Below are 27,382 nucleotides of genomic sequence, written 5' to 3' on the forward strand. Positions count from 1 at the left end.
ATATATATATATATATATATATATATATATATATATATATATATATATATTTATTTATTTATTTATTTACTTCTGCTTTCTTGATATTCAGTTCAATGTCTGTAATAGCTCTTTGGGTCTTAGTATATGTTAGCCTGGTTTTCTTGGGCCAGACAATAAGAGAAACAAAAGGGATCAACAGATTTGAGAATTCGTAATTCAGTGCATATATAGTTCCTGAAAATAATTCAGGGAGGGTGTCCATAAAAATGTTACAAGGAAAAAGCTATGCCGGCGATGATTGTTATCATTTTTTTAAAAAAGAATAGCTATGCCTATTTTCATTGTATTACTGTTTTATATATGACAATGACAGTGTCCCAATATTTCCCAGAAATGCTCTAGTTTAACTAAACATCAGGTTTATACACTCAGTGCGACACACATGTTGATGTATGGTTCCTTGCCTGAAGAACATCAGTGTTCTTGGACCATATGATCTTGCCTGACGAACATCAGTGTTCTTGGGCCATATGATGCCATTCTATATAGTTCCTACTGATCTAACAAATTGTTGTCCTGACACAAAGCTGCATGAAGCAAATGACAGATTTATATATAACCGGGACTAGCACAATGCCGATGCTAAAGCTAGAAGGCAAGCAGAGTTTCTGTGGTAATGGCAGCACTTGGGCTCCGTGTCAACGGGGAGGGCGACGAGCGTTCCTTGGTAGAGGATGAAGCTCTTGTACTATTGGAAGAGAAGCAAGCGAGCTGGGAAGAACTAGAGGAAGCTTTCAGCGTGTTCGACGGCGACGGCGATGGATTCATAAGTCCCCTGGAGCTGCAGAATGTGATGAGAAGGTTGTGTTTGCAGCGTGACGCTGGCCATGAGGAGTGTGAGAGAATGCTCAAGGTTTTCGACAGAGACGGCGATGGAATGATCAATTTTGATGAGTTTAAAGTCATGATGCAAGGAGTTGTCTGAGTTTTGTTTTCTTTAGAGAAAAGGTTCATCGCCGGAGCTGCCCGAGTGACTGACTACTCGATCTGAAAACATATACATACGCCCGTATCGATCACCTGAGGCTGATGAGCAATTTTACGGTCCTTGAGGAGGTACCATGAAGTACCATTTTTTCTATTGTAAATTTGGTACCTCATGGTACCTAGGTACTATGAGGTACCATGAGGTACCAAAATTTTAGTGTAAATTTTGGTACCTCATGGTATCTATTCAAGGACCGTAGAATTGCTCGAGGCTGATAGTTTTGTTTCTTGATTTGAACAAGTAATGGTAGCTGAGCTGAACCATTTTCCCTTGGTTGCCTATGCTGGTTTCTGTTGTGTTACCAAAAAACTTTGCCGATGTATGGCCACATATCAATCCAAGGAGTTCCAGTCTATCATCGGTTCATTGCTTTTGATACGCACGACAGTAATGGATCGGCATGCCACTTTGTACTGACAGGATATATTTGGCAATCAGTACACTCAGGAGTAATAAAATAATTTTCACTAGACCTTACATGGTGGTATAGTTGTACTTGCAGAAATACACGAATGGGCTGGCAACGGGCCGGAAGCTCCGTCATGGTGGTTTCAGCCCATCATTTTTTTTTAGGAAAAAACTGCAGGCGCGTCTCCCCCGTTCCACCGTAATCCTGTCCTTTACCTTCTCCGATCCGAATTTCCTTCCAGGTTTCCGTGTATAGCCAACACCTGTGCGCCTATAAATTCCACACGACGACGATGACTCATCCCCAATTCCCCCATCGATTCTTCGCCACCGGCAACATCCATCGATCGATCTCAGATCGCCTCCTCTTACCAAGCAGAGAGTTCTCTGCGCAAAAACGCATGGATCCGACGGCCGGGACAGGTTCCTCCACCAAGAAGATCCCTAGTTGGATGGTAACGGAGCTGCCAATGCTATCGACGGAGGCCAACCGCTTGCCACAGATCCCTAGTTGGATGATAAGGAAGCCGCTTATGCTATGTATGGAGGCCGGCCGGTCTGGCAAGGACGCCGCCGCCGCCACCGCCACCGCGGACGCCATGGAGCAGAGCTGCTCGGTGTGCCTCAAGAGTTTCGAGAAGGACGACTGCATCTGGTCGATGCCCTGCTCCCACACTTTCCATCAGCTCTGCATCTTGGGCGACCGCTCCTGCAGGGTCTGTCACCCAGCTGCTCCGCCGTCCACCGTCGAAAAGCCGGAAGCCCCTCGGACTATGCATTGATTGAATGAATTCGCGCGGAATCAGTGCTTGTTTAACTGATCAATGTCGTGGCCATGCAACAAATCTGCAATTCTCTGAAAATTGCAAGAAACCTGCAACTCTCTGAGAACTTCATTATCTGAATTTTTTTTATTTCTAGTTTTCCTGCGAGTCCCTTATGGAATATTCCGTCTCCAGTTCTCCCATGAATCCCTTATGGAAATTTGTATCGAAATGTTGAAATTTACATAGTTATATACTTCTGCTTTCTTGATCTTCAATTCAAAGTCTGTAATAGCTCTTTGCATTATCCTTCTTTTTCTCTGTTGTTCTCATTCTTGTTTCTGCGCAAATATGTTCATAGTACAAGTCTGCTCCTCCTTATACGAAGGTGTTCCTACCTCTGTTACTATGTCTGAATTTTCTTCTTTTCTGAACATTCTGAAACCAAAGCAAGAGCAGAGCTCGTGTCAGCAATTTCCCAAGATCAAACTCACCAAAGCACTCACCCTCTGAAATCTCTGAATATTGTCGGACGTGTACAGTACACTGAAGAACTCAGAAAGCAGAGAAACAAGGGAGATGGATTTTGATACCTCTAAGGGGATTGTCCCCTCGTTGTTTACATGCCACTCTAATAGTTATGAAAAAAATTAAGAATATGTTTTAATATGTAATATATCATTCCATAAACATGCAAGTTCAAATTCAATACGATCTGAACCGGGTCATCGCAACTATAAAACAGGAAACATGTAAACCTTAAAAGAACTATTCTTTCGGCCGAATCCAAAGTGTTTCCAGCCGGCTAACTACATGCAAGCAAACAGATAAATCGATGCTCAAGATTACATGTTTATATTCCAACAGCTCATACATGGCGATGTCGTGATGTCGCTGTGGTAATGGCTGTCCTCGGGCTCCAGGACATGAACGCCAATGAGGAGTGCAAGGAGCTTTCTTTGGTAGAGGATGAAGCTTCTACTGCAAGAGAAGCAAGCGAGCTGGGAAGAACTAGAGGAAGCTTTTAGCGGGAAAGTATGTTCATCTTTCGAGGGGAATCCCAATGTTGGCACTGTAATACCCCGAAACAATAGCAATCCGATCATAAAACATGAATAATAACAGATGGTACATGAATGGAATGGTGTTTGATGGAGCATGAGTACGCACAAGAGTTGTATGATTTGTTTCATCTCTGGCCGCGGCGTTATCCTCTTACAGCCTAGTAAGATTGGTCTTGGGTTGGCATCGGGAATCTGCAGAGCGGGCAGCGATGGCTGAGGCGGAGCCAATCCAAGATGCAGGTCGCATGGAAGCAATGCGAGCAGGGCATCCTCGTCAGCTTCTCTCCCGCCTCGAAATCCTCCAGGCACACAGCGCACCCGCGTTCCCTGGCGTCGCTTGCCATCGCCTCCTGCAGCTCGGCCATGGCCTTGCTCGACGCGGGGACAGCGCCGAACCCACCGTTCCTGTACGCATCCTCCACCTCCACTACTCCATCCATGGCAATGGCAGTGGCAGTGCCACGGCGCTGACGCTGAAGAATATGATCGCGAACCTGATCAACAAGCTGCTGCAAGAAGTCGGCGTCCAGTTCTATGCGGCCCCGACGAATGTCAGACCTCAAGCGCTCGCGAATGATCTCATGAGCTTCTTCCTGCGTTAATAGCGTCCGACTACCTGGGCGGTACATCAAGTTGGTGCAGTGGATCCGGTTGCCAATCTTGAAAGTATAACGGGGGATGCCTTCGAAGCTCAAGTTCTCGATGGGAGGGAAATCTCTTGGTAGTGCTCTTGCGACCGCGGAGGCATCCACCTCCATCGATCTGCGGCAGCAACACACGCCGGAGGCGCTCACCGTACGTCCCCTGCACAAGAGATCGACAATGGTGGAGGCGAGCAAATCAATAGGCGGTCGGGTGGGGGGGAATGGATCAGGATTCAGGAGTTAAACGAAACCAAGACACGATCGAGCCCCTACCTGCAGAGTTTATAGACGAAGAAATCGATCGGACTCCGCGTCCCGATCGAAATCGAGAGTGAATCCGACTCGGATCCGCCCCCAAACGTGGATCAACGAGCGGCGCGGGTGGGGACAGAGACTGCGGCGGTGGAGGAAAACAGTGAGCGACGCGGCTGGGGTGGAGGTAGCGACTAGCGAGCGTCACGGCTGTAAACGGAGGCAGCGAGCGGCGCGGCTGGGGACGGAGGAAGCGAGAGGCGCGGTGGAGTAGTGGGGACGAGATCCACATCCACCACGGGATTTTTTTCCCGTTTTCTTGCTTTCTCTTTTTTATTTGGCTGGTGGACTGGTTTGTGCAAATTGATGGGATCAACTGCTGCTCGTGGGGGGAAATTTAACTATTTGCCACTCTTGTGACATGGCAATTACCGATTTGCCACACCATGGGCAAATCATTAAACACCATTCATAAGAGTGACAAATAGTTAAAAGCCCCGTTGGTGGGTGGCCCGAGAGGACGAGAGACTCCGGAGTGAAGCAGGACTGCAGGAGCTGCTCGGTGTGCTTCAAGAATTTCGAGGACGACGACTACGGTGTCGTTTGGATCATGGACTAAAACTTTAGTCCAATCTAGAGAATTAAACATAGACTATTTATAAAACTAATTATATAAATGAGAGCTAATTTTTTATGCCTAATTAATCCATAATTAGCGCATGTTTACTGTAGCATTACATAGACTAATCATCGATTAATTAGGCTCAATAGATTTGTCTCGCGAATTAGTCCAGAGTTATAGAATGAGTTTTATTAATAATCTACGTTTAATATTTATAATTAGTGTCCAAACATCTGCTCGATGCCCTGCTCCCACACCTTCCATTGCAGGGTCTGTCACCCTGCCCCGCGTCCCCTGGGGAGAAGCCGGCGGTGGAATCAGTGTGTGATTATTGTGGTTGTCTAATACTCCATCCGTCTCATAAAAAGACAACTTTGTACTTCATCCGTTCTATAAAAAGACAAACTTAGTACTAGACTAGATGTTAACGTAATTTAATGTTGTTTTTTTATAGGATGGAAAGAGTATATCTGAAATTCTTGAAATTTTTTTTTGTGTGTCCAGTCTTCCCGCCAATCCTTTATGTATTTTTGGAACTCATCGGTTGCCTACAAACTTATTATAAGTTGTAACAGTTTATTAGCGAAAAATAATAATTTATACATAAATTATTTTTTTTGTGTTTTTAGCGATTTAAAAGTTAATGTTGAAAAAAAAACCCTGTTCTTAACGACTTAGCCCAACAACCGGCGAGTACGAATTTGTTAGGCGATTAGCGAATGAAGCTGCTTGCTGCCAACCGTTGAGCTTCTGAATTCTGGCAAGGGTGAGTAGAATGCAGTTTGTAGCAATTAGGTAATCAAGGCTAAAAAAACAGTTACGTAGTACCACACTTCGGTTTTAGGTAACCAGAGGTAAGAAGGCAGTTGATGCACTATCTACGCTACTGTTTTTGTGGCATATGCATCGTATTGTTGTTTGTAGAAAAGGACACCGCCACTGACTCGTAGACCTGAAATCCTCTTTACTCAATGCCATCTTCCCATCTTCATATTCACCTGATTCTTAGGTTCCCAGCATTCGATATCCAATTTATGTCCTGAATGTATCCCCTATATCAGTTCAGAACAAATTAGACCAGCAGACAACAAATATATCAATTCAGAACAAATTAGACCAGCAGACAACAAATTTTCAAATGTATGAAAGATACAGCAATTGAAGCTTTGACATGAAAAGGAAAACATCATCTACAAACTTTTGGTCCATTCTTTTTTAACGTAATAAACTGAAATGAACATGACTCATATAGCTTCCCAAGCAGGCACAATGTTTTTGCAGGAACTTATTAAGGTATACGGCAGAACAATTGCACGCAGGAAAGACACTACCTTGGCGAAATTCAAGTACTAAAGCTTTAAAAAAGAAAAGGAAGAGAGCGATACCTGGCGGTTCTTCCCCTTGGCACTCTAGTGCATTGTTATTGATGTCGTTACAAAGTTTCTGCCGCTTTACGCCCATTGGCCTCTCAGAACTCACAGAAGGTCCTCCAGGGACAGATGACTGACCAGAGTGTCTTATTCTGTCTTCCTGCCTCTTCTGTATGGCCTCATAATATGCCTTCATGTATTCTTCCTACACCGTTAAAGAAAGAACTACTGAAGCTCCACAGTAATGAACACTTTTGACTGTAAATCCAACTTTCAGATCATAGCACGTTTTCTAAACTGACCTGTATATTTGTACCTCCCTCTCCACACACAGTAGAACTGTTACTGAGGTGTGCTTGCTTAAGTTTCATACCTTTTCTTATCAGCCATGAAGGCAAGATCTTTAACTCTGAAACACCTGCATCAGATTCATCGTCTTTTGCACAAGGGCTTGAAAAAGAATCATCACCCTGGAAAAGAGATAATTGAACTAATCAAGCTACTGTATAGTTAAAGAAATAGAACCCACTAGTAGCATATGCATATAAATACTAGCTAGGATATCAAGTGTCAACGTGCACGTGCCTGAAGGTTACACGTTGATTCATGACTATTAGGTAGACTGTGATGAAAAATATCAGGTTTGAGCTCACAGAGTTTTCAGTAAGGTCTCACAAATGTACTGTTGAAAGGGCATAGGTAGCCATGTTCAAGGTAGATACATTTTCATGCAGATGACTTTGAAGTACAGACAGAAAGTGGAAGTTAAAATTAACAGGAGAATATCTGCCCCTAACAGAAAAAAGCAACAAAAGCTATTAAATAAACAAGTATACGAGATGCTGTCTTAATAAAAACAAAAGGAGAAAGTCAGGAATAGCATAAAAAACTGCTGAAGCAGAACAATGAAACTGAGAGTAGTAAATTTCAGTAATTTCAGGGTGAGTATTAGATAAACAGCAAAACACCCTATGTTCATATGAAGGGTGACATAATGCTGACAGGAACAGCTAGCGTACCCTAGTGGGTGTAGGCATGTCGTATGATATGTCAGAATAAAAGAACTTTTCAAAACTTAGCACATGCATTCTCTTAGATCCTGCTAGGTGAACTCGTGTGTTGTAGTGATACTTCAATGAGAGTATGGGACATTCTATTTTAACCCCAAATTAATCAAAAGAAAATATCATATAAACCAAATTACAGACAATATAACAAAGTGTTCAACTCCTCAAATCAAGCATATCAATTTCCCATGTACAACTAGCAAACACCACAAGAAATAGATTGTTCAAATGTAACAAAGTGATTCAAGTCTGACTAAGCATACATATATTACCAAAATTGCTAAACTTAATGCAAGATAGCTGATAATAAGTACTCCATCCGTCCCAAAACATAAACATTTCTAGCTATGAATCTAGACTACATAGCTTAAAGTTGCTATATTTTGAGATAGAGGTAGTACTTAGTTTCACATCTATATATGTCCAAAACTATTAAATTTTACTGTAGCGTAGCTGATAATAAGAGTTACATTGATTTTCCCTCCAAGGAATGGCCTCAGCTTACGTTTGTAGGTTCTGGAAGTGGAACACTGGTCCTCGACCAATCTGAAATGTTATAAGTTCCTTTGAAGTCTGGGGTACTCCCAAAGTCTGGAGCAGGTAGGTCCTCTAGCAGATCAAGTTTTGTCTTGAGTGGCCTTAGTTTCTCCTGCATTCATAGTAAAAGTTCAGGTTCAAACAAGAAAATAAATTATAAAACAACAAGATCACCAATCATTCCGCAAGGTGCATAAATGTGCAGATCAAGGACTAGAAAAGTCACAAAATAGCACAGAGCATAATGTTCCATTGTTTTTGCGCAACAGAGAATGCATACTGCCCCAGTCGCTTCAAAATCCTCAATTATAGAACATCAAGAGATGCATCATATCCCATAAACGTTAAGTGGGATAAATTTGGCAATCTATAAATCACAGGTATTAAATTGATAACCGATGAAAATATAATTCCCATATGACATTGTTTATTGTATAGATAGGACTAACTTAGTTTTCTTTATCTTTGTTGTTAATTGAGAAATAAAAGATGCACTGACTACTATAACATATGCTCAAGTAGTGTGTAGTGTGATTTCTCTGTGCGTACTGTGCATATGCCTACCAGTGCTCGATTGATATATGTACTAAATATCTTTTTGAAGAATGCACGCACTAAATTAATATTCTTGGTAAAGCACAAACAGAGATATTAAAACAGGTAGAGCAACCAGTGCAGACTTATTTTGCTTGCTTATTTCTACATAAAGAAAAGACCATCTCAAATCCTCATAAATCATGCTCAAAAGTTAAAAGGTATGAAATCATTACAAAAAGAGTACATTCAAACATTGCTTAACGAATTCTAAACAGATATAGTGAACAAACCTTCATATTTTCAAGAAAGTCCAACAAGTTTGCACTTCTTCCCTCTCTCTCATTATAATTTCCGTATTCGCTGCATGCAACTAGTTCATGCTTGCAACTTTCACAGTAAAAATTTCCATCGGTGCAACTCACTAAATCCTTGACATCAAATGCTGAAAAGCTGCAACTCAATACAAGTATAGCTCAATGTTTCCCTTTATCTTGCGAGAACAAGAATAAACTTCATACCTTTTTCCACAATTGGGGCATGTGTACTTATCGACTGTATTTGTATTCTCTAGTTGAGACTTCAAGTTAGCCTCCATTTGCATTATGTGATACCTTACGACAGAGCATATCTGTTTCAGAAGAACATACATGTCATCAGCAACACTGCACAGACTCAGGTCACAAGTGTCAAACAAGTTGGTCCTCAGATCAAATCAAGTTTGTGTTGCCGTTTTGCCTGCCAAAATGTAAGTAAAATAACAAATGCATCCAGACATTCCATGGGACACATAGGGCACTACTGCTTCTGGTTTCCTGATGCTGTAGCTATCCACGAGTCTTCACAATATGGTCCTTATGTGTTAAAAAGGCAAGCAAGAATACTGAAAAGTAGACCATAAGAGATAACCTTGGCATAGTTTATACAGCAATACCACTTAGGATGTTTTGACTTCACTTTCTCGTTCCTGGGAATAGCAGAAACACCAGCTGTCGTAGCAGTATTACTGACATTTCGTCCAGTTTTGGCCTGTGGAGTCACAAATACAAGGGAAAGGCTATATAAAAAGGAAGCAATAGTGCAACAGAGACTTTCAGATTCAAGTACAGAACTGCTCCCTCTCCACCCCATGGTAGAAGCATGAAACTGAAGTGCTACAGATTTCAACAAAGAGTAACAACTTCAAATAACAGCAATGATTCATTAAATTAAATTGACGATCCAAACTTCTGACCCAATGCCATCAGTGATTGCAAATGTTGGTTTCCTCAGTAGATTAACACATGGTCGAATCCTTATTACACAGCTGAACCGTTGGAATGGTTTTGGTTCTTATATTTTTCACAAAGTATGCAACAGCTATGTTTGGATATGCGAAAATGTTTTTGTTTAAATATTTCATTTTTAGTTACTTGAAGAAATACTTCAAACTCACTTAAAATTCTCCTATCATAAAGTTTTTCTACTAATTTAAAAATAAAATGTTAATTTTATCCATGCATAACTTTCAGGAAACAGTGACTGGCTTGATAAAACTTAGAACCACATTGCGATTTTGACTCTCCCACATTTAACTGTCATGCTTCCAAAAAACCCAATGATGTCTCTATCGCATAAAAGTTGAAACGGCTGGAATAGCATGGTTCAATGAACACTACCTTCACCTCACATCTTCTTACGAACATTTGTTTTTCAAGAAATTCAAGGATCAGACATAACTTTTTCTTCTGCACCTTTAATGATTTTGCAAGGTGAGTGTCTGGTACCCACTGGTATCTGAGAAACAAATAAAAGAAATCAACATGGTTTGAAGGTAAAAAAGACACTATTATCAGGCAGCAGTTTCCCAGCATTTTTTTTCTCCAAAAGTAGTCTATCCAGTCAAAAGTACAACATTACAGAAGTATTTTGTATGATGATTATTTTCTTCCAGTGATATATATGACACATCATCCAAAGCATATCACAGAATTACATGTGGAGATTCCACCTTATCTAATGGAATCATCATAGCAGTACTGGGCTACTGGCTAATTCATATAGTAATATATGATAATTCTAATTGGTATTTAGGTGCTTAACCAAGAATATTGAGATTTTACTCAAGAAATAGATAATGATTCAACTTTTCCTCATACTTTACAAAACTATGATAAAAAAAAATCTGAATCATAGCTTAGCACCTAAGCATTTCGAACAAAATTCCCAGATTCATGTACATAATAGCTATACTCATGTTACAGGGAATCATAAAACGCAGATACAGACAAATCCCATAAAATTGAACATGCATAAATCATCACATAGATTATAAATCATATCCACACAGCAGAAATTCAGATCAGGCAAAGCGCAACAACATGCATTGATCAATGATCACTCATTGCTAAACGAATCAGCATACTCGCAGCTCACACACTAATCAACATATATTGTTGTTTGCTAAACCAATCAAAACACTCACAATTAACACATTAATCAAGACATATTGCCATTAGCTAAATGAATCAGGGAACTTGCAGTCCACAGATGTCTCAAAGCACCACCACTTTCATATGCACGTAATGTGATAATTCAACTATTTGGATTGAACACGGAAAAGGAAAAAAGAGGTATCACCTTGTGAGTGCGTCGAGCACCATGACCACCACGCCGCGGTTTTCGTCACAATCAATTCTGACCTCTCCAGCCTTGAACCCCACGTTACCGTAAAGCAACTGCGCCGCACATTTCACAAGCCTGCCTTTGCGAACAAAGGGCTCGTAAAATTTCTCGTCGGAGATGACCGTACGGTAAAGAGGCGCGAGAGTTAGGGTTTCGGCGATGAGATTGGGAGGGAAAGGGTTAGGTACCGCGCGAACGGCTCGATGGCGGCTAGGGCTCCGCCGACTGCTACGGCAGCTGGCGGCTGGGTTCCGGCGACGGGTACGGCGGCTGGCGGCTGGTCATCTTGGGAGGCGGATCTGGAAAGATTTGATCCACCATTGTGATTGCCCGGTTGCCCAATCGCCCGTCGAATAGGTTCGGGAAGAAAAGCAAAAGCGAGGGAGGAGAGGCTATCTCGATTCGGGGCGCATCTTGGATTCCTGGGTCCACATGTCAGTTACATACTACATGCAAAGCCAAGCATTTAATTAATCTCAGGTAGTAGTAGGATCTGATTTTTTTTTTCTTTTTTGCAAGTCATTCATTGGAATCTCTAATTTTGTGTTAACAGATCTTCCCCCGGCATCTTACCGTTCATTAATCGACATAGCTAACTCTCTGTCAAAGTATCGATTTCCAACTAAGCTGGCTGAACTTTGTGTACACAAACTAGTTACATTCCAATTGTAATATAATTACCTCTAAGTTGCAGTATAATTATATTATAAGTTACATCTAACATATTAGAACAAGATACTATATCTGATGTTATATAGCTTTTCCCTTATCAAAAATTGATAAAAACAAACTTCCATTATAGGAAAAGAAGTTCAGACTCCATGAAAGATAAAAAAACAAAAGCAGGGATAGTGGGTTTTCACCACAGCAATGCCATCCCATTGCCTGTGTAAACTCCCCACACTAACCTCTTCCATTACAGAGCCCCAACTAACCGAAAACAAGCATAACAAGAAGAAAAGATAGCTTGCAGTTATCCAGCACATATGCCACCAGAGTTTGTAACCCATTCCATCTATCCTCCCAAAACAGAGTGCTTTCCCCATTTCCAATACTCTTAGAACAAAAACTAAGAAATTCATCTTTGACCTTCATTAAACCATTCATGAAGAAAGATTCCCCGTTTTGCGAAGGTTTTTGCCTCAGAGTTTTGTTATATAAATATTTCTTTTTTCTTTAAAAGCTCCTGCCATAGCCCATTTTTGAAAAAACAAAACTAGTTCCCAATTATTATTGTTTTTTTTAGCAAAGGGCTTCAAACCCTCCATTTCCATTAACGGAAATGATCAAGGTTCTACAAAGATCAAAACAGGATCTACACAAACATGTCAAAACCCTTTGGGTTAGACCGGAGATGCCACCTCCCAGCCATATCGAAGAGCAGAGAAGTCATGTTCTGGCAAGCCTGATGAAGAGCATGGGAAGGAATATAAGGACTGCTGAGCTAAGACTACCAACAAAAAACGAATTCCCACTAAGAAACAGTCCTCAACAAAATAGCCATCAGTAGAGAACTTTTTGTTTGCACCTTTCCATCATCAGGGAATACACCAGGTGAAGAAAACAGAAAAACATGGCAGCAGAGGGAACATTGGCATCTCAGTCTTGAATCCTTCGCCAAAAAACAAAAAGAGAACACCTCATTGATGAAAAGCCATTTCTAACCCTACAAAAGTTTCAACCAGAAACCAGAATAACCCAAAAGGCATACTTAGAACTTACTCAAGAAATTCCAAAATTTAAGATCTAATTCGTAAGAAGCCAAACTTTATATTGCAGAATTCTCAAACACAAAATGCTGCACATTGGATAGTACTATACCATATCAAATACAGAGGGCCTATTAGAAATTGTGTCCTCTACAGTCCATCAAATAATCAATCACATCCAACAAAATCATAAGGCACAACACAATCAAAATACCGATTTCTAGTATCAGGAAATTAACCAGATCTTTTTTTCTCTTTTAGATCAAGGGTCATAGCCCACATTTCTATTATCAGAAATGGATACAGTCTACAAGGTTCTTACAGCAGAAAGAAAAGAGCAACAGAATAACATAAGTTTCTTCCAGGGAAACAGGGCAGGCCATAGAAGACTAAACAGAAAGAAAAGCAGAGCTGCCAAACAAAAAACAAAGTCTAGCTAACTGCAGCAAAGAGACACCAGATCAGCTTCACAGGGCCCAACACAAAAAACTTCCACAATTCTGGTGACAAATTGCAGCAGGGTCAACATCTTCACATCTCTATGCTCCCAGCCTCCTTGTTCCAGCGTTCCATCCAAACTTTGAGTTGAAAACATCATTCGCAACTTGCCTTATTAGCTTGGCTTCCAGTGGCAATTTTTCTTGACTTGCCTCCGTTGTCTGCAAGAAAGCCCAAGATTCAATCCAATAGCAGGTCAAGAAAACAATGTCAGTGGGGTCAGTAGGCAATTTGTTTTCAAAACATGCTTTGTTTCTTGTTTTCCAAATACCCCAAATTACAGCATCTACAATTAACAAGATCTTATAAGGTTATCTTTTAGAGATAAACAGAGGGAAGGTTAAAAATCCTATGCATAAAAGTACTGGTCGAAATATTGAATTCTTCCATTGACAATGATCAAATGTGAATATTGAACACAAGAAAATGTCAAATGTTCTCCAATCATCTTCATTTTTTTTAGTTCTTACCAGGGACTCGCTAAGAGGTTGTCTGGTTCTTTTTGAAAATCAGTAGATTGCCAGAGAATAGGAATATCACAGAGTTTACATTTCTTGTCATATGCAAATCAATTATAGGTCTACATGCTTCGAAAGAAAACCAGCTTTACCTTCGACTGTCAGTTGCTGACCAGTGGATTTAGTCTTCTCTCTACACTGACATCGGGTGACGTCCACTTGACCTTTTGAAGTATGCCAACAGCCTTCTTAAAGACATCTTCCTTATCGGATTCAATTATAAGCCTTTTCAAGCGATTTGCACGCACCAGAACAGCAGATGCAAAGTCCGACTCAAGCTTCCCACCTTGGTATCCTTCCATCTTACATATTTGGAGGCTTTTCAAGCAGGTCTTCACACGCAGTTTAGGTGACCAGTCCTCGAGTGCCGCATCATAATCTTCATTGTTAGCGACGGTATCCATCCGCTGTAAAATAGGGTCAGTAAAAGTATAAAGAACAAGAGTGAGCACAACAGCTTTGAATACTTACCCAAATAGTCAGATCTTCTAGATGCGTTAAGCAATTCAAAATGTTAGAGAGCTGTTCCCGTTGCCTTCTTTTGGACATAGAAAGTCCAATGTACAGTTTTCGGACATTGAGAAGAACTTTATCATCCTGTTGCAACACAAATAAAGTAACAAATAGTTAGTATGCAGTATTGGGTTATTGCTCCAAGTAGTACAATTGTGCTTATATGATCACAGCTCACGTACTGTTTGTATATTTGAGCCATTTATTGTAATCCATTGATTACTGATGTTGCACGTGATATGCTCCAAGTAAAGTGAGTTTATGACCCTCACAGACAATGAGGATGAGTACTTTCCAGGAAATGCCGCTATGGTAAGTTTTCTCAATTCAGGAGCATGCTCAATGTTCACAGACTTCATAGTTGAACACCATACTTGAAAAATTTCTAGCTTGTCAGAGCGTATCCGGACATTTCCATCATAGTAGCCCAGATGCAGCTCTCTGATATTAGGACATGCTTCAACAAAGTGAAGGAGGTGCTCGGTATCAAATTTGCAGTATGAGAAATCCAGTAGATGTAGCTTTGAGAGATCAAATGCATAAACTTCTGGAATTTTGAAAAAACATATCCTGAGAACCTCAACTTGGCTGCCATCCAGGATATCCATAGGAAACTCTATCAATTTCTGTGGTCCTGAACAATTAAACAGAACCATCTCTTTGACCTTCTTCTCAGACAAGATATTAAACCAGGTCTCAAGAGTTTGAAGGTTCAGTGATCTACTTGAGTCAATCCTGAAATAGCTTACAACACCTTTATGATTAAGAAGTATTGAAGCTACTGCATCTTTCAGTTCACTTTGACTCAAACCACTCCTATCACCAGTAGGACATAGGAACGAATCACAGAAGACCAGAGGTGCTTCTCTCCATATTGCATCCCATGGTTTACTAACAACAGTCTGAAAGCGAATCAATTCTTCCGATACATCAAATGCTTCGATTTCAGCAGCAGAATCATCGGCAGAATCATCAGTAGCAGTATTAGTCTTGGGCTTACTGATCGTGGTCTGAAGCCGAATCAACTCTTCTGACACTGATACATCAACTGTTTCCGTGTCAGTGCCAGAATCATTGGCAGGAAGTCCTAACTCAGGATGAGTCTTGAACCCTTGGACACAATCTACAGTTTCTTGGGCACCTTCTTTGAACCCAGGGCCATTGCCTCCATCATACATCCCCCCAGATTTCCCCACGGTCGAGAGGTCCTGGACCGAGTACCTGCACCTCGTGTCCCGCTCCGCTGCCGCGACTCCACCCCTCCCCACTAATTCATAGTCATAGCCCCCGCCGCCACCGGGTCCCTTCGAGGTGGAGAGGTCCTCGATAGTGCATCTGTACCTCAGGGCACCTTCCCTCTTTGATTGAAAGGCCTCGCCGCCGCCATCCCTCGATCCGACGGATCCCCCCTTGGTGGCGAGATCCTCTCTCGAGTACCCGCCCCTGGCTGCCTCCGCTTCAACGCCGCCAGCTCTCCCCCGTATTTCATGCCCCCTGCCGGTGCGAGACTTCTCCGCTGAGTCTCCATCTCGAGTTGAATCGCCGCCGGTGCGGTTGATTTCTCCTCGGCGGCGGAGAAGAACGGGGCGAGGCCCTCTCGGCAGAGCGAACAGTATGTCAGCAATTACCTCCTCCTCCGGAGAGCACCTCTTGGATACGTCGTCCGCCATGGCTACGCCTCGGAGCTTGCCGGAGAAGAGAGGGTTTGAGGAGGAGAAGCGGATCGGCGGAGTGCCGGGGTCACCGGGAGAAGGAGGGGGATAGAGGCGGCTCCGCGCGGCGCGGGGAACTGAAATATTGGCTCCTATTCCTACAGGCCACGGCTGTGTGGTGGACCCATCCATCCAGTCTCTCATTCGTGATCGGTTATCTTAATTCCAGTGAGCTAACACACACGCCGCGGCCGCGGGGCTGATTTTTGTACACAAAAAAGTATTTGAGACCAAAAATGTTTCCTGTTTTGATTTAATTTGTGCAATTCAGTTTGGAAAACATTAAAATCACAATGTGCAAAGGTGGGATCATTCCAAATAACAATAAGTATGACTTTATTATATTGTCATGGTTCACCCGGTATTGCCGCCTCAGCTAAAAAAACAAGGTTGATTTCTAGCAATAGCAATTTAAATTAATATGGATTAAAAAGACGAAAGAGTCCAGCATTAACCAGCGAATTAGTATTGGGCTTGTTCAGCTGCCCGTGCTGTGGCTGCGGCGCAGCCGACACCAACAATGCCACACCCACATGGCGCAGCCGCAGCCACCACAGACAGGTAGCCGAATAGGCTCATTATTGTTAGGTGGGTAGGTAAGCACTATGGAAGAGATAATATCATTTACTACTTCTCAATTTGTGGATCTATGCTTTTTTTTAAGCAAGAGCAAAAGCTTTGCCACTTTTGTATTGATAGAGAAGGAGGAAAAAGCCTCCACAACAAGAATTTACAGGGTGACCCGCAAAAAAGAGGGAAGAGCTACATCTATTCACCTGAGGGGACAATCTGCCTTTATCCAGGTCTTCGCTTCCTCCTTAATCTTGGCAATGATTGTGGTTGACGTAGAAGCAATATGCCGGAAGATCTAGGCGCATCGCTCACACCAAAGCTCCCACGTGACCAGGATGATCATCGATTTTAGAGCCTTTCGCGGGATTTGGGGCAGCTGAGAAATTTTGTACAACCAGTCCTCCTCCAGTGAAGTGTAAAAGCAGAACGGTGTGCGATGCCTTGTAGTCCAACACGTGGATCAGAGGCATCAACCTCCCGCGGATTACGGAAGCGAAGCACCTACGACAGTATGTCTAGCTTTAGACAATGGTGCACCGTGTGGGGCCTTTGAGCACACAAAGGGATGCCATCGCCTGGAAGCTTACGACCAATGGAGTCTACTCAGCCAAATCCACATACATGCTACAATTCATGGGGTCAGTTGGAACGATCTCAAATAATCTGTAAATGGTGGGCACCACCTAAATGCAAATGCTTCTCATGGCTAATTACATAAGAGGGTCTGGACGGAAGATAAACTATAGAAAAGGGGTTCGGACGAACTAGCAATATTGTCCCCTATGCCACACATCTATTGAATCAGCCCTACGTATGATGGCGAAGTGCAAACTGTCAAAGAGGGTCTAGATAGAAGTCCAACAATGGATCTATGCTAGTTAAACGCAAGTTTTAGGTTGTGTTCGTTACCTCCCGTTTCCAACTTTCCTCCCTCGTTTTCCGCGCGCGCGCTTTTCAAACTGCTAAACATAACTTTTTTTTAAAAAAAAATATATACGAAAGTTACTTAAAAAATCATATTAATCCATTTTTTTAAAAAAATAGCAAATACTTGGTTTTCTTGGCTATATGTTTTTCTTCTTATAATACTTGGCTATATGTTTTTCTTCTTATAATACTCCCTTCATTTCTTTTTTAGGTTTGACGTTATTATTTTTTTTATACATATTTGATCATTTATCTTATTTATTTTTTTAAAAAAAATATAAATGACGCTTAAAATACATTCAACCATAAAAAACAAATCACAACACAACAAAATAAATGCTAATAGTGAGACAAACGTACATAGTCAACAGTGCTAAAAAAAACAAGGGAGCTTGCTCATGGTAGATCGGAAACAATCACAAGTTATTTTTTTCTGTGATGAAACTTTTAAAATCAGAATGCATGCAATTTCACACGGGTAGAATAATTAATTTTAGCATCAAGTGCCATAAGATAAAAAAAACCTACAAATTTTATCAACAGAGAAACCGCAAAATTTATCACAAAGAATACGTTGATGTTTAACAGTATTATATTGATAAATTTGCAATTTTCCATATGCGGCTACACTTATTCTGATGCTACAGTATATTCCTCTAACGACGCATGGAACCTGCCTGGCTGCCTCAATGCTCGCAGGCCACTGAAACTTGGAACTTATGTGCGCAGAATTTTGAAATATGAAATGTGTTAGGCTGTTGGCGCTGTCATCCTGGGACTGTGAGGACAACCATGGACGATCACTGTGTCAGCATAGGCCAGCTGGATGATGCTGATCGACCATGGATGTCAGCAGAAGCCTGATGGAATATATTTTTGGGTTTAATTGATGGGAAGAAGGAGGCTGGCAAGGTGGTTGTCCACGGAGGTCTGCCATGGCAGTAAACAGAGCTCGTCGAGGAGGCATCATATCATATGGCTCGGCAGAGAAATTGGACATTCTGCCACTATCAAAAGAGGGTTTCGCTATAATGCCATTCTGCCGATTGGATTCGTTAAAATGTCATCTCCAAGCGATACCAAGCATTTGTTTTGCCATATTCACCATTTCACTCCATTTCTACCAATTTTTGCACCCGGGTTGACCAAAATACTCATTCGGGACTGCTTCTTCCAGCTCAGCTCTTCTTCTCCAGCTCCAGCGCTGCCGCCGCCGCATCCGGTGGTGCTTCAACCGCCGCTGCTGCCCAGGGCGGCTTCGCTGCCCCTTGCCCGTCGCGACCACCGCGCCCGCCTTTGCCGCCTCTTCGAGAGCCCGGAGACGGAGGCCGCGGCCGGGGCACCACCGACGCCAGATCGAGCTTAGCCGCTGCGTCGTGCTAGCACTCACACTGCTCTAGCGCCGCGCCGCGCCGCACTTGAGGCCTCCGTCTCCTTTTCCTGTTGGAATTAATGAACGGGCCATAGCCCACTCGAAGATTAATTCTTTGGAAAATCACAAAAGCCCACCTCATGGAATGGCATGCATGTGGAGTTTAGTACCACCTTGCTTATTCTAGGAGAGGGGGACCTCCTTAAAAGGGAGGATGTCCTCCTAGCCACTTGAAGCATGTGTGGTGGAGAGAAGAGGGGAAACACACGCGCGCGCTCGCTCGCCTCGCCTGGCAGGGCAGGCGGCGCGCGTGCACGACGTACGCGTCGAATGGTCCGAAAAATTGGCTCCTCACCCTTGCGCAGATGCAGCCTCCTTTTGCAGTTTTGTTTTGCTGCAAATTCGGATTCGTTTTTGTTTTGGAAACGTTCCGAAAAATCTGGTGCGTGCAAACGGCGTGGAGTCCGGATAAGTTACGCGCGACTTATCCGGTTCGGTTACGCGCAGTAGAGATCGTGCGGGCGCCCTGATCAAGCGACCCTTCTCTATATAAACCGACCCGCCGTCTTCACGCAGTATATACGCAAAATCAATCTAGGGTTTGCCTTCTACTCTGTACTGCGCCGTCGCTCGTAGACTACTCCATCCCGCTCGCCGGCGTGCACCAGCGATCGGGAGAGCAGGTCTCCGGAACCTCTGCCTTTGACGCCCTGCACCGGGAGAAGGCGGCAATAAGGTTTTTGGGAAGCGCTTCGCGCGACTGCTCCCTGTTCGTTCGCGACGGCTCGCCTTCCTCTTCGCTCGCGTGTTTCGTGCCTTCGTAGACACCTGCGAAAAGTTTCGACCAAGCAGCCGGTCTTTTCGTCACCTCGGTACGTGTTCAATATGTTGCGCATATTTGATCTGTTCATGTTATACTGTGTAGTTTACATGTGTAGATCTAATGATGTGTTCATGCTAGTTTTCATCTGTAATGTCATGATTTATTTATGGAATAGATTAAATCATTATATGTCTATAATCTCAACAATCCAAAAACCTTATTATAGGCACTGTGATTTTACTATGGCTGGTTTTGCCGATGCACTGAGGCCGGATAAATTCACCGGTGTGCATTTTAAGAGATGGCAGATCAGGGTCACTCTGTGGCTGACAGCTATGAAATGCTTCTGGGTGAGTACTGGCAAACCTGAAGGAGTTCTTACTGCTGAACAGCAGAAGCAATTCGAGGAAGCCACTACTCTCTTTGTGGGATGCATTCTTAGCGTTCTTGGCGATCGTCTGGTCGAGGTGTATATGCATATGACCGACGCTAAGGAGTTGTGGGATGCACTGAATACTAAATTCGGTGCTACTGATGCTAGCAATGATCTGTATATCATGGAGCAGTTTCATGACTACAAAATGGCTGACAACCGTTCTGTAGTCGAACAGGCTCATGAGATATAAACCATGGCTAAGGAACTCGAACTCCTTAAGTGTGTCTTACCCGACAAATTTGTGGTCGGGTGCATTATTGCAAAACTACCTCCATCTTGGAGGAGTTTCGGTACTGCACTCAAACACAAGAGACAGGAATACTCCGTTGAGGGGTTGATTGCGTCTCTTGATGTTGAGGAGAAAGCTCGGGAAAAAGATGCCGCGTCTAAGGGCGATGGTGGGCAGTCCAGTGCCAATGTTGTGCACAAGGCCCAGAACAAGAGCAAGGGGAAATACAAAGCTCAGCAGACCACCAACTTCAAGAAGCAGAAGAAGAACAACAACAATCCTAATCAGGATGAGAGGACTTGCTTTGTGTGTGGCTAAGTTGGTCATCTGGCTAGGAAGTGTCCACAGCGCAAGGGGATGAAGGCACCTGCAGGGCAGACTTCTAAGTCTGCTAATGTGACCATTGGCAACACTGGAGATGGAAGCGGGTATGGTAATTTACCTACTGTTTTTTCAGTTAATCAATCTACTAATTGGTGGGTTGATACTGGGGCCAATGTACATGTTTGTGCTGACATCTCATTGTTTTCTTCTTATCAGGTCGCACGGGGTTCCACCATCCTAATGGGGAATGGGTCACATGCTTCTGTTCATGGTGTTGGCACGGTAGATCTGAAGTTTACTTCGGGAAAGATCGTGCAGCTGAAGAACGTGCAGCATGTCCCTTCTATCGACAGGAATCTTGTTAGTGGCTCCCGTCTGACTAGAGACGGATTTAAGTTGGTTTTTGAGTCTAATAAAGTAGTCGTGTCTAAACATGGATATTTTATTGGTAAAGGTTATGAGTGCGGAGGCCTGTTCCGCTTTTCCCTTTCTGATTTCTGCAATAAGTCTGTGAACCATATTTGTGGCAGTGTGGATGATGAGGCTAATGTTTGGCATTCACGTTTATGTCATATTAATTTTGGCTTGATGTCTCGGCTTTCCAGCATGTGTTTAATTCCTAAGTTTTCCATTGTCAAAGGTTCTAAGTGCCATAGTTGTGTGCAATCGAAGCAACCTCGCAAGCCTCACAAGGCTGCCGAGGAGAGAAACTTGGCACCACTAGAACTCCTACATTCAGATCTTTGTGAAATGAATGGGGTGTTGACGAAGGGTGGAAAACGATATTTCATGACATTGATTGATGATGCTACTAGATTTTGCTATGTGTACTTGTTGAAAACGAAAGACGAGACTCTAGACTATTTTAAAATTTATAAGGCAGAAGTTGAAAATCAACTTGACAGAAAGATAAAAAGGCTTAGGTCTGATCGTGGTGGAGAGTTTTTCTCGAACGAGTTTGACTTATTCTGTGAGGAACATGGCATCATACATGAGAGGAAGCCTCCCTATTCTCCCGAGTCTAATGGGATTGCTGAAAGGAAGAACCGCACACTGACTGACTTGGTGAATGCCATGTTGGACACCGCGGGACTGCCTAAGGCATGGTGGGGGGAGGCATTGTTGACCTCAAATCATGTGTTAAACAGAGTTCCTAACAGAAATAAGGACAAAACACCATATGAGATATGGATTGGTAGAAAACCATCACTTTCTTATTTGCGCACATGGGGGTGCTTGGCGAAAGTCAATGTACCAATAACGAAGAAGCGCAAACTTGGACCTAAGACTGTGGACTGTGTTTTTCTGGGATATGCTCATCATAGCATTGCCTATAGATTTTTAATAGTTAAATCCGAGGTACCGGACATGCATGTTGGTACAATTATGGAGTCTCGTGATGCTACCTTCTTTGAGAGCTTTTTCCCAATGAAGGATACACATAGTGGTTCGAACCAACCCTTTGAAATAATTCCCAGTTCAATCACACCACCAGAACAAACTGAACATACACATGAACTTGTCTCTGAGGAGGATGTCAGTGAAGCTCCTCGAAGGAGTAAGAGACAAAGGACGGCTAAGTCTTTTGGTGATGATTTCACTGTGTACCTCGTGGATGACACTCCTAAGTCAATTTCAGAAGCATATGCATCTCCTGATGCAGACTACTGGAAGGAGGCTGTCCGTAGTGAAATGGATTCCATTATCGCTAACGGGACTTGGGAGGTGACAGAGCGACCCTATGGGTGTAAACCTGTGGGGTGCAAGTGGGTGTTCAAGAAGAAGCTTAGGCCTGACGGTACTATTGAAAAGTACAAGGCTCGGCTTGTTGCTAAGGGCTATACTCAGAAAGAAGGCGAAGATTTCTTTGACACTTACTCACCTGTTGCTAGATTGACCACAATTCGTGTGCTACTTTCCCTAGCAGCCTCACATGGTCTTCTCGTTCATCAAATGGACGTTAAGACAGCTTTTCTTAATGGAGAGCTGGATGAGGAGATCTATATGGATCAACCTGATGGGTTTGTAGTTGAAGGTCAAGAAGGCAAAGTGTGCAAATTGTTGAAGTCTTTGTATGGTCTGAAACAAGCTCCTAAGCAATGGCATGAGAAATTTGACAAAACATTGACATCTGCAGGCTTTGCAGTCAATGAGGCAGATAAATGTGTGTACTATCGCCATGGTGGGGGTGAGGGAGTTATTTTGTGCTTGTATGTTGACGACATACTGATATTTGGGACAAACCTTGAGGTGATAAATGAGGTTAAATCATTCTTGTCTCAAAATTTTGATATGAAAGATTTGGGAGTAGCTGATGTTATCTTAAACATTAAGCTAATTAGAGGTGAGAATGGGATTACACTCTTGCAGTCCCATTATGTGGAGAAGATCTTGAATCGCTTTGGCTACATTGATAGTAAGCCTTCTCCAACACCTTATGATCCTAGCTTGTTGCTTCGCAAGAACAAGAGAATTGCTAGGAATCAACTGGAATACTCCCAAATCATTGGCTCGTTGATGTACCTGGCTAGTGCAACTAGGCCTGATATCTCCTTTGCTGTGAGCAAGTTGAGCCGATTTACCTCTAATCCGGGAGATGATCACTGGCGTGCGCTTGAGCGAGTAATGCGCTATCTGAAAGGTACTGTGGAATTGGGGCTTCACTATACTGGGTATCCTGCGGTACTGGAGGGTTATAGTGATTCTAACTGGATCTCTGATGTGGATGAGATCAAAGCCACTAGTGGATATGTTTTCACACTGGGTGGTGGTGCTGTTTCATGGAGGTCTTGCAAACAGACCATTTTGACGAGGTCAACCATGGAAGCAGAGCTAACGGCACTGGATACTGCTACTGTTGAGGCAGAATGGCTGCGTGATCTATTAATGGATCTGCCTGTTGTTGAAAAACCGGTGCCGGCTATCCTTATGAACTGTGACAATCAAACGGTAATTGTCAAAGTGAATAGTTCTAAGGATAATATGAAATCGTCTAGACATGTGAAAAGACGATTGAAGTCTGTCAGGAAATTAAGAAACTCCGGAGTTATAACGTTGGATTACATCCAAACAGCGAGAAACCTGGCAGATCCCTTCACGAAGGGACTATCACGAAATGTGATAAACAATGCATCGAAGGAGATGGGTTTGAGACCCATGTGAGTTATACTATGGTGGTAACCCAGTCTATGTGATCGGAGATCCCGTGAATTAGATCCTGGGAAGAACAAACCATTAGTAAACTAGAGGAGAGTATCAATATATATACCCTCTCCAAGTGAAGATGCATGTACTCTCGTGAGCTGCAAGGCAGGTTGGCTATGCCTTAATGAGTTCTGTTGGCTTTAATTAGCGAAGATGTTGTCTTGCAGAGCATTCTTGAAAGAACTCACCTTTGTGAGCTTGACTGTTGGTCGCAGTCTATGAAGATTTTGGGTGAATCTTCTAGGAAGCTTACTAAAGACCTAGGAGTATGACTTATATGCTCCACCCGAGGGGTAGTCTACAGACGGTCTAGTACCAGATAAGACTTTGAGTGAAACTTGCTTGCACAAGACTTGCAATTCAAGGCGTAGTCCATTGTTCAAGTTGTGAGTAAGTGTAGCTTGGAGTTCTAGGTGGATGTTCAACCTTAATTGGTCTCCATCGAACCGCTGGTATATAAACAGTACATTGGAAAAGGCAAATCTCAGTGGGATTTTGAGATTTGGTGGGGGATTGTTGGAATTAATGAATGGGCCATAGCCCACTCGAAGATTAATTCTTTGGAAAATCACAAAAGCCCACCTCATGGGATGGCATGCATGTGGAGTTTAGTACCACCTTGCTTATTCTAGGAGAGGGGGACCTCCTTAAAAGGGAGGATGTCCTCCTAGCCACTTGAAGCATGTGTGGTGGAGAGAAGAGGGGAAACACACGCGCGCGCTCGCTCGCCTGGCCTGGCCTGGCAGGGCAGGGCAGGCGGCGCGCGTGCACGACGTACGCGTCGAATGGTCCGAAAAATTGGCTCCTCACCCTTGCGCAGATGCAGCCTCCTTTTGCAGTTTTGTTTTGCTGCAAATTCGGATTCGTTTTTGTTTTGGAAACGTTCCGAAAAATCCGGTGCGTGCAAACGGCGTGGAGTCCGGATAAGTTACGCGCGACTTATCCGGTTCGGTTACACGCAGTAGAGATCGTGCGGGCGCCCTGATCAAGCGACCCTTCTCTATATAAACCGACCCGCCGTCTTCACGCAGTATATACGCAAAATCAATCTAGGGTTTGCCTTCTACTCTGTACTGCGCCGTCGCTCGTAGACTACTCCATCCCACTCGCCGGCGTGCACCAGCGATCGGGAGAGCAGGTCTCCGGAACCTCTGCCTTTGACGCCCTGCACCGGGAGAAGGCGGCAATAAGGTTTTTGGGAAGCGCTTCGCGCGACTGCTCCCTGTTCGTTCGCGACGGCTCGCCTTCCTCTTCGCTCGCGTGTTTCGTGCCTTCGTAGACACCTGCGAAAAGTTTCGACCAAGCAACCGGTCTTTTCGTCACCTCGGTACGTGTTCAATATGTTGCGCATATTTGATCTGTTCATGTTATACTGTGTAGTTTACATGTGTAGATCTAATGATGCGTTCATGCTAGTTTTCATCTGTAATGTCATGATTTATTTATGGAATAGATTAAATCATTATATGTCTATAATCTCAACATTTCCCTCATCCGGCGCACCCCCGCCGCCTCCGCCGCACCGAGCAACGGCCGGCAGTGTCGCCGCCTCACATCCCCAAGCGCACGGCGGAGCCTCTCCATCTGCAACAACAAGCAAGCAAAGCAACGCCACCATCATCAGAAACGCATCGCCGAGCACCACCAGCAGCAAGCAACAAATCAACACGATGAAACATATGTGCCATCTCGTTCTTGTACTAGTCGAAATGCGCGACAAGCTCGTCAGAGAGGAGACACGACGCGGAGGAGGTCGTCCGACACGCCGTCGTCGAAGTCGAAGCGGAGCTAGCCTCGTTGCCGTCGGCCACTTGTGTAGCTGCGCCAGGCTCACCACCTTGTGACCTTGCGCGTGTTGTGGCTGCAGTGACAACATCTGCGGCACAACCATGGCCGCTGCATCCGCCTCTCGCGAGCACTTCCTCAGTTCGACGAGTGGCCAAGGAGAGAGAAGGGCTGAGCTAGAAGAAGCAGGCCAAAGGGTATTTTGATCAGTTTGGGTGCAAAAATTGGTGGAAATGGAGTGAAATGATGAATATGGCAAAACAAATGCTTGGTATCGCTTGGGGATGGCATTTTAACGAATCCAATCGGCGGAATGGCATTATAGCGAAACCCTCTTTTGGTAGTGGCAGAATGTCCAATTTCTCGGCTCGGCATGCCTAAATTGATGGTAGATATTAGGTTCTACGATGGATAGTGATGCACTGATGCTACAAACGGAAGGACTCACCGAGAGATGGCTGGACGGCGAAACGAGCTCATGCGCGGTGCTGGCGGTGAAGAACAGAGCAGGATGGCGATGGCGTGGACCTCGATTGGCTCGGTGCAGCAGGGTCGCCGGTGGCGCGGGGCTTCAGCAGAGAGTTTCGGGGAGGCAGAACAAAGCATAGGGATCGAGTTCCCCCGGAACTTGATGACGAATTGTGGACGAGGGGCTTGGGCGGTAGTTGCACAGGAGGTGTTCGATCGATGGTTAACGGTATACTCTCTCCATCTACTTTTGATAGTCATATTTTATCTTGGCACACAAACTAAGGATAATTATATTATCCATTTAAACATGCTACTACTCCTTCCGGTTTCATTTTAATTGACGCTTTGGACAATGACACGCTCTACAAGATATACCTTTGACCTTATTTTTCTATTATAATATATACAATAAATAAATATATGTTTACTTTTATTGTAGTTTTTTGAAAGAGAAATCTATATATGTTTTTCTAGTTGTTTTAAACTAAATATTTTTAAAGTTATTGAGGGTCAAAGTTATAAAAATTTAACCTCAACCTTGTCCAAAACGTCAATTAATATAGAACCAGAGGGAGTAGTTATTCCTCGTAAACAAGCTATTCATTAATATTTACATTTCTCGATGCACATACAACCAATCTTGTATGGAAGAAATAGAGAGTCACTCATTAAATCCGAGAAAGTCATTAATGGCTTATTCGGATCGGAGGGTAAACTCAGAAAAAACATAGGATCTGCATTCCTATGGATTCGGGTACTGTAGCAGCATTCGGATCAAAGGAATCCCCTGTAGGAAAATCAGAGGAAATTCGAAGGAAAATTTCCTTGGCCATCCATTCCACAGGAAAACAAACAATCCACTCCAACCTCTTTTTATTTTTCCTGTGCATGGGAACGAGGCAATCAACAAACTAATCTTCACAAGCTTCACTCCTCTGACACATGATGATTTTAGTTAGTGGGTAGGTTCTTTAAAAATTCCTATGTTTTTCCTACGCTCTATCCGAACGCATGTTTATATAGTATTCCTATGTTTTTCAATTCTCTGTTTTACACGTGCATTCCTATCATATTCCTATGATTTTCCTATTCCTGTGTTTTTTCAATCCTCCATTCCGAATAAGCCCTTAGAATAGGTTGTTGGATTGAAATATGCCTATCAAAAGTAAATTTTTCAGATTTGGAAATATAACTATTAAAAGTAGATGGAGGGAGTATTAACTAAGGAACAAATTATCTTTTTTCCCCTTATTTATGAGCGTGTGGCATGATTGCATGTGGATCTTTAGACTTAATGGGCTATAACTTTATAGAAAGTATAAATTAGCTATA

General features: G+C 43.1%; 4 protein-coding genes across 7 annotated transcripts; 1 reads left to right on the plus strand and 3 right to left on the minus strand.

Moving 5' to 3' along the window:
• Positions 1 to 658: 658 nt before the first annotated feature.
• Positions 659 to 967, plus strand: LOC9271939 (uncharacterized). Its single transcript, XM_015763649.1, has one exon. It carries the CDS (start codon positions 659 to 661, stop codon positions 965 to 967), a length of 309 nt encoding a protein of 102 aa, XP_015619135.1.
• A 1,873-nt stretch (positions 968 to 2,840) lies between these two features.
• Positions 2,841 to 4,461, minus strand: LOC9267810 (E3 ubiquitin-protein ligase SIRP1-like). Of its 2 annotated transcripts, XR_001542277.3 has the most exons (3): positions 4,184 to 4,461; positions 3,373 to 4,070; positions 2,841 to 3,274 (listed from the first exon to the last, which is right to left on the minus strand). XR_001542277.3 is itself a non-coding variant. In XM_015765005.3 (2 exons), the coding sequence occupies exon 2, from the start codon at positions 4,022 to 4,024 to the stop codon at positions 3,425 to 3,427; it is 600 nt and encodes a 199-aa protein (XP_015620491.1). In that variant the 5' UTR covers positions 4,025 to 4,070; positions 4,184 to 4,461; the 3' UTR covers positions 3,037 to 3,424. The 2 variants fall into 2 exon arrangements, 1 of the variants encoding a protein (XP_015620491.1); XM_015765005.3 differs by having other exon boundaries at positions 3,037 to 4,070.
• Positions 4,462 to 5,551: 1,090 nt separating this feature from the next.
• On the minus strand, positions 5,552 to 11,296 carry LOC9270379 (uncharacterized). 2 transcript variants are annotated; one of them, XR_010738578.1, is made up of 10 exons: positions 11,145 to 11,296; positions 10,912 to 11,031; positions 9,951 to 10,068; positions 9,202 to 9,321; positions 8,814 to 8,923; positions 8,586 to 8,745; positions 7,727 to 7,870; positions 6,528 to 6,624; positions 6,170 to 6,359; positions 5,552 to 5,836 (listed from the first exon to the last, which is right to left on the minus strand). XR_010738578.1 is itself a non-coding variant. In XM_015765006.3 (10 exons), the coding sequence occupies exons 2-10, from the start codon at positions 10,932 to 10,934 to the stop codon at positions 5,817 to 5,819; spliced, it is 1,053 nt and encodes a 350-aa protein (XP_015620492.1). In that variant the 5' UTR covers positions 10,935 to 11,031; positions 11,145 to 11,296; the 3' UTR covers positions 5,552 to 5,816. The 2 variants fall into 2 exon arrangements, 1 of the variants encoding a protein (XP_015620492.1); XM_015765006.3 differs by having other exon boundaries at positions 6,457 to 6,624.
• A 1,593-nt stretch (positions 11,297 to 12,889) lies between these two features.
• LOC4351466 (uncharacterized) lies at positions 12,890 to 15,975 on the minus strand. 2 transcript variants are annotated; one of them, XM_066306691.1, is made up of 5 exons: positions 14,377 to 15,975; positions 14,153 to 14,278; positions 13,930 to 14,088; positions 13,774 to 13,845; positions 12,890 to 13,324 (listed from the first exon to the last, which is right to left on the minus strand). In XM_066306691.1, exons 1-4 carry the CDS (start codon positions 15,862 to 15,864, stop codon positions 13,783 to 13,785), a joined length of 1,836 nt encoding a protein of 611 aa, XP_066162788.1. In that variant the 5' UTR covers positions 15,865 to 15,975; the 3' UTR covers positions 12,890 to 13,324; positions 13,774 to 13,782. The 2 variants fall into 2 exon arrangements, with proteins under 2 accessions (XP_066162788.1, XP_015620494.3); XM_015765008.3 differs by having other exon boundaries at positions 13,774 to 14,088.
• Between the last annotated feature and the right edge of the window lie 11,407 nt (positions 15,976 to 27,382).

This window comes from Oryza sativa, chromosome 12, assembly GCF_034140825.1.
Source record: "Oryza sativa Japonica Group chromosome 12, ASM3414082v1".
NCBI lineage: Eukaryota > Viridiplantae > Streptophyta > Magnoliopsida > Poales > Poaceae > Oryza > Oryza sativa.

Bases quoted from the DNA above. Each gene is read 5' to 3' on its own strand.
- LOC9271939 (XM_015763649.1), top strand. From the start codon at position 659: ATGGCAGCACTTGGGCTCCGTGTCAACGGGGAGGGCGACGAGCGTTCC.
- LOC9267810 (XM_015765005.3), bottom strand. From the start codon at position 4,024: ATGGAGGTGGATGCCTCCGCGGTCGCAAGAGCACTACCAAGAGATTTC.
- LOC9270379 (XM_015765006.3), bottom strand. From the start codon at position 10,934: ATGGTGCTCGACGCACTCACAAG. The intron at 8,746-8,813 runs GTATGAAGTTTA...ATTGAGTTGCAG, and splicing joins TGCCCCAATTGTGGAAAAAG to CTTTTCAGCATTTGATGTCA. The intron at 6,625-7,726 runs GTAAGCTGAGGC...TCTCTTTTCCAG, and splicing joins CACTTCCAGAACCTACAAAC to GGTGATGATTCTTTTTCAAG.
- LOC4351466 (XM_015765008.3), bottom strand. From the start codon at position 15,864: ATGGCGGACGACGTATCCAAGAGGTGCTCTCCGGAGGAGGAGGTAATT. The intron at 14,279-14,376 runs GTACGTGAGCTG...GTGTTGCAACAG, and splicing joins ATGGCTCAAATATACAAACA to GATGATAAAGTTCTTCTCAA. The intron at 14,089-14,152 runs GTAAGTATTCAA...CCTATTTTACAG, and splicing joins TAGAAGATCTGACTATTTGG to CGGATGGATACCGTCGCTAA.